Genomic DNA, 8,197 nt, shown 5'->3' on the forward strand with positions numbered 1-8,197 from the left:
CTCCCTCACCACCCCCCAACATTCCAGCCTGGGGTGGGGGAAGGCCAGTAGACACAAAGCCCTCTGTGTATGGGGTGGTATGTGTCCCCCCACCCCTCTACCCAGAGTGTACAATACCCCTTCTGCTTCCTGCACTCTGCACCCCCCCCTCCGCCACTTCCTCACCACCTCTCGATTGCACATGCCAGGCTGCAATTGGTTACTGGCTCAGGACAGCCCCCTCATGTTAGGGCTCCAGGGGATTTTAAGCGGGTTCCAGGAACCCCCCGCTCAGTTCCTTGTTCCCCACTCTCTCAACCCCACAGATGTGCTGGGCCCTAGCCCCTGCCCCAGCTATGGCTGCTGGGGCTCCCTCATCCATCCCCAGCCCTATCCTGGCTGTGCTGCTCTTCTCTTCTTTGGGTAAGTGGAGCCACCCCAGTCTGGGAGTCTTGGGACCCAGGTTGCCTCTCAGCACCCTTCCACTTCCTTTGCTACATTCCACTGTAATTAAAGAAAAAGCAGGCAGGAGCAGGAAGGTGATACTAAATTCAGAGAGAAAAAATATATATTGTTTGAAGGGAGGCAGTAAAGGTATTCTGTCAAGGGCAATCGTAAAAGAGAGTGTAGAGAGCTTCCCCGAGTGAGCATGGCTGGACTGAGGTTAGAAACCAGTAATGTGCTAGAGCCAAGCTAACATCCTTGTAGGGAGCAGTGTTAGAGCGTGGGAAGGAGCAGGATCAAACATCTGGGTTCTAACCCCCACTCATTCCCTAGTAGTATAGGAGGTACCTAACCGTAGTTTCCTGAAGAGAAAAGTCAGGAAATGTGAACTAAGGAAGGAGCCCAAGGTTTGTGGTCTCAGTTCCTCAGATCCTTTGTCTCTTGGTGACTCAGTTTCTCTCTATGGCTCCTCATCTATTGTGTGGGTGAATAGAATAGAAAGGAAGTTCTATGAGATTCTGGAATCTGGTCCCTCTAAAGCTGTCTTCCTTCATGAGTTGACCAGCCCCGTCCTTGCCCCCTGGCAGATGTTGTGTGAGCAAGAGGTCAAATCAGGGTTGTTTGAATGGATCCTCCCTTCTCTGAATTGCCCTGTATCCTAGCACAGTGGGTGAGCAGTAGGCAAGGTGGGGTGGTGGTAGTGGGGGTGACTGCAGGGGAGGGAAGAGCTGGTCAGAATGTCCCAGGTTGGGCCGGCCCGTAGCTCACTCGGGAGAGTGCGGTGCTGATAACACCAAGGCCCCGGGTTCGGATCCCATATAGGGATGGCCGGTTAGCTCACTGGCTGAGCGTGGTGCTGACAACACCAAGCCAAGGGTTAAGATCCCCTTACCAGTAATCTTTTTTAAAAAAAAAAAAAAGAATGTCCAAGGTTCTCTGCTGTCAGCAACTTGAGTTTTGAACCCAGAACCTAGACTCTTCAGGGCTACATTGGACTATTCTGGGCTACCCTAAGAAAATGTTAAGGATTGGGAGTTGGAGAAGGACAGTGTGAGGGAAATGGGGAGAGGGAATCATGGAGTATATGAGGGAGGGAGAGCTCTGTCCCAGCACCTGTCCCATTCGTAGAACCATTGAGCAGAGCTAAGAAGAGCAATGGTTGATATCACAACAGGAGGAATAGAAGTCAGATGCAGTGAATAGCCTCCCTTGGGGAGATTACAGTGGGGATTTCCAAGAAAGCTCTAAGGCAGAAGTTTCAGGAGGTGAGTAAATGCTATTGCATGCTGAGGTAGGAGATTCAGGACTATGGGAGTGGGGGTGGGGTGGCATGAGCCCCCAACATTGGTCAGACAATGGGACATTGTTTGGTTGCCTCCTCCCCCTCCTGTAGAACAAAAGGGTCTGCAGTTGTCCCCACCCAGGGCCCACCCACATATACAGTCTCCCTGGAATGGCCTTCCTTGTGTGGGTGAGTCTTGGGGGGTGGCACTGGGCCAGAATGCCCCAGAGGAGGGTGAGGATGGTGGAACCACAGAGAGCTCACGTGCAGAGTCATCTGAGCTCTGGCCTTGGTGTCTTGCTCTGCATCCAGCTTCCCTTGAGTGGGCTATGAGGTCCTTCCCTCCCTGACTCTCTAGTAAAGAGCAAGGTGTATGGCAACCAGAGGTTCAGCAGTGAGGATGGTTGCTCAGGGAAGAATTACATTCTCTAGTTATCTTCATTTTTTTTTTCTGTGAGAAATTTGAGTTTGCTGTACTGTGAAATACTATGCAGCTGTTAGAAATAAGATTGGTGGTGGGCCGGCCCCGTGGCTCACTCGGGAGAGTGCAGCACTGGTAGAGCCGAGGCCACGGGTTCGGATCCTATATAGGGATGGATGGTGCGCTCACTGGCTGGGCGTGGTGCAGACCACACCGTGCTGAGGGTTGCGCTCCCCTTACCGGTCAGAAAATAATAATAATAATAATAATAATAATATTGGTGTCTATGAATCAACATTGAAAAGGCTGGTCAGTTAGCTCAGTTGGTTAGAGTGCAGCCTTATAACACCAAGTCATGGGTTTGGATCCCTGTACCAGCCAGCCACCAAAAAACAAACAAACAAACAAACAAAAACAATTAAAAAAAAAAAGTCCCCCAGGTACATAGATTCTTAAGCAAAAAAAAAAAAAGAATATAATGCAATGTATATGTAAAAAAGGAAAGTTCCACAAAACAAAACTATTTGTTTTAAGTACGTGTATATCCTGAGTTTGTACTGAGTTTGATACACAGGAAAAGCATACACACTAAACTAATAGCAGTGGTTAGATCTGGGAGGGAACTACAGGAAAGGAATCAGTTGGGGGTTGCTGTCAAGGGACTTTAGCTTTATCTCTACTGCTTGAATAGTTTGTCAGAATAATGCAATATTATTACCTGTATAATTCATAATAAATTTTAAAAATATAATACTCTGCATCTAAGGGACAGCTTAATAGTTAAAAACTGACCCAAAGGGAAAATAAGACTTGGAGACAAAACCCAACTTTTAGAAGTCCTCGAGAGAATTCTGCTACTGCTGATTTTATTTCCTCTACAGACATGCTGAAGAGCTGGAACAGACACAGCATTTACACTCCTCTACTCAGTTAGCTCAGAGAGATTTGAGCCTCAGGATTCAGTTCTGTGCTAATCTTTGCTATGGCCTCTGACCTATGACTCAGCCCTTGACCTCATTGATCTCACCTCCTCTATATCCCTTACTGGGCCCATGTATGTATCTAATTCACCCTCTGTGCTTGCAGTGCTGTCCCCGGCCCAGGCGATTGTGGTTTACACGGACAGGGAGGTTTATGGTGCTGTGGGCTCCCGGGTGACCCTGCACTGCTCCTTCTGGTCCAGTGAGTGGGTCTCAGATGATATCTCCTTCACCTGGCGCTACCAGCCCGAGGGCGGCCGAGATGCCATTTCGGTGAGTGCCTGAGGGAATCCTGGGGTTGGATAACAGAAAGGGTGCTTCAGAGAACAACAGAAAAGAGAGCTTGCACTAAGGATGGGGTAATCCTTTATAAGCCATAACCCCAACTTTGGCAAGGTAAGTGGCAATCTTTGTCATGCTTACTAGGGCATGTCTGCACTGTCCTCCCTCCCCCAGCACTACCCTCTCTAGCCCAGGATCCCTTACCCTGAGGTGGGAGCTAAGTTTGACAACCCTGTTCTCACTAGGGTCCTCTCACATGCTTTCTCTCATTCCTCATAGATCTTCCACTATGCCAAGGGACAACCCTATATCGATGAGGTGGGGACCTTCAAAGAGCGCATCCAGTGGGTAGGGGACCCTCGCTGGAAGGATGGCTCCATTGTCATACACAACCTAGACTACAGTGACAACGGCACTTTCACTTGTGATGTCAAAAACCCACCAGACATAGTGGGCAAGACCTCTCAGGTCACTCTCTACGTCTTTGAAAAAGGTGTGAGAGGGGTCAGGGGACAGTGGGTCTGGGAGGTGGTTCAGGGAGGGTATCAGGGAGGATTGATAGGCTGGAGGAAGAGGCAAAAAACCCGGCCTAATGACCTTCAGGCTCTGGGAGGGTGGGCAGAGGGTAGCCTTGGCTGGGAGTCCTACAGCCCCAACCACAGGGAATAGGTGTGGGGCCAGCAACCACAGATACCTGTCCTTGCTCATTCCCCCACTTCTTGTTCCTCCTTTCCTAGTGCCAACCAGGTACGGGGTGGTGCTGGGAGCCGTGATCGGGGGTGTCCTCGGGGTGGTGCTGTTGCTGCTTCTGCTTTTCTACCTGGTTCGGTACTGCTGGCTACGAAGGCAGGCGGCCCTGCAGAGGCGGCTCAGGTAAGGGGCGGAGCCTGGCTCCCCTCCCCTAACCTTGTTATCCCCGGTCCGGTCCGGGGGTGGGAGGACCAAAGCAATGAGAAAGCTGTGTCTACTGTGCAAGGGGTTCTGACGAGACCAACTCACAGCACTCCCTTTTCCTGCAGCGCCATGGAGAAAGGGAAATTGCACAAGCCTGCAAAAGACACAACGAAGCGCGGGCGGCAGGTCAGCGGGACTTGGGGCCTGGACAAGCTGGGGAGGAGAACCCTGGGAGTCGCCGGGCAGCAGTGAGGGGTGGGATGGGAACAGGCAAGCCCCACCAGCCGGGTGATTGATGTGTGCACACTCCCTCCAGACGCCAGTGCTGTACGCCATGCTGGACCACAGCAGAAGCACCAAAGCTGCCAGTGAGAAGAAGTCCAAGGGGCTGGGGGAGTCTCGCAAGGATAAGAAATAGCGGTTAGCGGGCCGGGCGGGGGGTCGGGGGTTACGGGCTGAGCCCTCCAAAGGCCCTCAGGTGGTGGTCATTGAGATGGAGCTACGAAAGGATGAGCAGAGTTCGGAGCTCCGGCCTGCTGTCAAGTCCCCCAGCAGAACCAGCCTCAAGAACGCCCTCAAGAACATGATGGGCCTGGACTCAGACAAGTGATCACCACCACCCCAGGCCCTGCGGGAGCAGGGGGACCTAGGCTCCTCTTATCCCCCGTCTAGGTGCTTTCCTCCCTTGCTCCCCAGCCCTGCCCTGCCCTCACCTCCCTTTGAGATGTAAGTTTCGTTCCAAAATTCATTCCCCAGGCACTTGTATTCTCCCCCAACTTCACCCCCTGGCTTTCTGGGAGCCCAGGGGCTGATCCATCCTCCCCCCCGCCCCAAGGGCTGTGTGTTTGGTGCCTGTCCCTAAGGCACTGAGAAGAAAGGGACCTTGATACCCCCTGCCTCAACTCCAGGCCACCTGGCATTCTCATCCCCTGTACCCCCAGCCTGTCCCTCTGGCTCTTTCCTCCTCTTCTGTCCCTCCCTCTCGTCCATCAAATGGCCCAGCTCCATACTCTGTCCTCCCAGCTAACATTCAGATCATCCAGGGTTTATTTACATTGCTGATTATTTTTTATTTTTAATCCATTATTTGTTTGTTTACCTTTGCTCATGTTCTGCCCTTACCCCCATGACTGAGGACCAATGACGTCATGTGACTTTTGCAATTCTCCATCCCCCATTGAGTCTTTAATGGAGAGCCAGCCCAAGCAGAGAGGACCCTGATCCTCAAACCTCAGCTACAGGATTGGTGCCCCCTGACCACTTTGGAACACTGTTCTGGGACTCAAGGTCTTGGGGAAGGAGAGAGAGAGACAGTGGATCCTCATAGGTCAGGGGGTGGAGGAGGGGGCAAATGAGCCTTAATAAATGGCTTTTAAACAACCAAATAGAAAGCAGAAAAAGCAAATAAAATACAGGGGGGCAGAGAGAAGAAAGAGGCTGCACTCTGGCCACAGGAGATTCTTAGGATTTTTCTACATTCTGTATATTTCTTCTCAAAACTCCAAATGTTCTTAAATGTTTAATAAACACTGACATTTCCAGAGGCGGCTGTCTCCATCTCAAATTTCCTAATTCTCCTGGGAATAACCATTATTATTATTATAATCCTCACTGTCCCTTATGCCATCCCCAACCTCCCACCCTTCCTCCGCATCAGTTGGTTTCAGTTGTTGACTTTGGTTTTCATGGTGGGCTTACATCGTGCAGTGGACAGAACTCTGAAATAGGCTCACAAGGCACATTCATACATTCAACAAATATCCAAAGAGCTTATATACTGTGTTCTAAACTGTGTCAAGCTCTGCTTTAACATGAGTTAAAACAAAGAATCTCTCTTCATCAAGATCTGGATTCTAAGACGTCCCAGACACTCACAAGCTACGTGACCCAGGTTAGTTACTTGACTTTGGTAAGCTTGTTTATGCATTTGTAGACATCTGAGGTCATGATATCTGCCTTCCTTAATTCCCAGAGTTTTTGTGAAAATCCAATGAGATCCCGTGTTATGGAAACCTTTGCAAACTATGAAAATATATACAACTAAGATATTAAAAGTCAGTCCCTTAAAGATGTTCCTAGCTCTTGCCTAAAGGGATACACTTTACAGATTAGCACCAATCCCATTTACCTCTCTAAAAAAACCCACACACACAACTTTGTTTTGTTGGTATAGTATTTTAGATATGCCATTAATATCTGATTAGCTAGTTTGTCAGTGTCAATTTATGTATGCCACTAATATCCTAGAATCCTTAAAAGATTGTGGAAAAACATTTACATATCATTTTCCCCTGCGGGTCATTGATGGCAAAAAAAACAAGACTCCCAGAAATCATTTCTTCTCCTTGTTAAGTGGCTAAAGGTATGATTAACACCAGTTTTGCCAAAACCTGGAGTGCTAACCCATTTATTAACAGCATGTCTTCTACTTCTTTTAAAAGAAAAATTAACCCAAATTCATTTTAATATCAAAGCTAATAGATTCTATATAGCTTTGGGGGGAGCAATGAGAAAGGAAGCTTAGTCACAACTCAATAAAGTTGGGAATATATAAGCTCAATATTCTATATTAATTAAGATGCCAAACTGTCTATTATTCATTAGATAGTTGCATCTGTGTACCAGCCAGCTGCACAAAAAAAAAATAGTTGCAGCTGAATACTCTACTTAAACTTCCTGGGCTGTTATGAAAGTCAAATGAGACATTAATTACACTTTTGTTCAAAAAATTATCAGCCACCTGCCTTTTACTAGCTCAGTTTACCCAATTGTTTTAATATTTCTCATTTCATCAACATTCCTGGTACCACAGTACAGCTTTTTGTAACCTTTCTGCTGTACATTTTCATAAGCATTGCGCACTTCCATGGGTTTATCCAGGACTGTTTCCATTTTCCATGATTCCCACCAATGTAAACCACATCCTTTTTGTCCTCTGCAATAAAGCATTAAGTAAAGCCTAGGATAATAATTCAGATAAAGGGAAATGACATTGTTATATGGGAAACTTTGAATCCCGTCTAACTATTACATTTAAAAAAATCAGAGCTGTCCTCTTAGCTCAGTTGTTTAGAACATGGTGCTGACAAAACCAGGGTCAAGGGTATGGATCCCTTGTTATATGGGAAACTTTGAATCCCGTCTAACTATTACATTTAAAAAAATCAGAGCTGTCCTGTTAGCTCAGTTGTTTAGAACATGGTGCTGACAAAACCAGGGTCAAGGGTATGGATCCCCGTACCAGCCAGCCACCAAAATAAATTAATTAATAAATAAAGCACTCATGAACCTCAGGGCATAATGAATAACAACATTACTTTGACCAGGCATGTGAGAACTTTGAGAATAATTTAAAGCCTCTTTCAATGTTAACCTCAAAATAAAAAAACAAAAATTATAACCCAATTTATGAATATACATATAAAAATCTAAATAAATTATTAGCAAATAGAATCCTACAGTAGTTAGTAAAATAATAAACTATGACCATAAAGAATTTATTATGGAAATGAAAGAATGGTTCAAAAAGAAAAAAAGAAAGAATGGTTCAGTTAGGAAATCTAACAAAATTTATTATATTAACCTAGGGGGAAAACATAACTGTATCCAAAGAAGATGCAAAAAAAAAAAAAAGAGTCAGTAACATTCAATAGCTATTCCTAAAAACCATACCATAATCATTCCATGTAAAATAAGAATAGAAATAAAGAAACTACCTAAATATGATGAAGATATTATTTTTAAATCATAAAAAAGCATATGAAACGTGAAATACTGCAGCCATTGTCATTGAATAGAAAACAAGACAGTACATCCAGCATCACTAATAATATTCAATATTGTTTTTGAAGAAGTTAGCTAGTGTAATAAGTGAAGAATAAGAAACAACCTATATATATATATATATATATATAT

At 46.2% G+C, this 8,197-nt stretch overlaps 1 protein-coding gene across 1 annotated transcript; it reads left to right on the forward strand.

Annotated features, from left to right (window-relative positions):
* The first annotated feature begins 276 nt into the window (after window positions 1-276).
* On the forward strand, window positions 277-5,826 carry MPZ (myelin protein zero). Its single transcript, XM_008580187.1, has 6 exons — window positions 277-402; window positions 3,213-3,379; window positions 3,668-3,881; window positions 4,126-4,261; window positions 4,408-4,468; window positions 4,599-5,826. Exons 1-6 carry the CDS (start codon window positions 306-308, stop codon window positions 4,698-4,700), a joined length of 777 nt encoding a protein of 258 aa, XP_008578409.1. The 5' UTR covers window positions 277-305; the 3' UTR covers window positions 4,701-5,826.
* The last annotated feature ends 2,371 nt before the right edge of the window (window positions 5,827-8,197 follow it).

This window comes from Galeopterus variegatus, unplaced genomic scaffold (genome assembly GCF_000696425.1).
Source record: "Galeopterus variegatus unplaced genomic scaffold, G_variegatus-3.0.2 Scaffold2044, whole genome shotgun sequence".
NCBI lineage: Eukaryota > Metazoa > Chordata > Mammalia > Dermoptera > Cynocephalidae > Galeopterus > Galeopterus variegatus.

What these genes read in the sequence shown, in the direction of transcription:
- MPZ (XM_008580187.1), top strand. Translation starts at nt 306, where the DNA reads ATGTGCTGGGCCCTAGCCCCTGCCCCAGCTATGGCTGCTGGGGCTCCC. An exon ending in GCTGCTCTTCTCTTCTTTGG is followed by an intron (nt 403 to 3,212) that starts GTAAGTGGAGCC and finishes CTGTGCTTGCAG; the next exon opens with TGCTGTCCCCGGCCCAGGCG. An exon ending in GCCCTGCAGAGGCGGCTCAG is followed by an intron (nt 4,262 to 4,407) that starts GTAAGGGGCGGA and finishes CTTTTCCTGCAG; the next exon opens with CGCCATGGAGAAAGGGAAAT.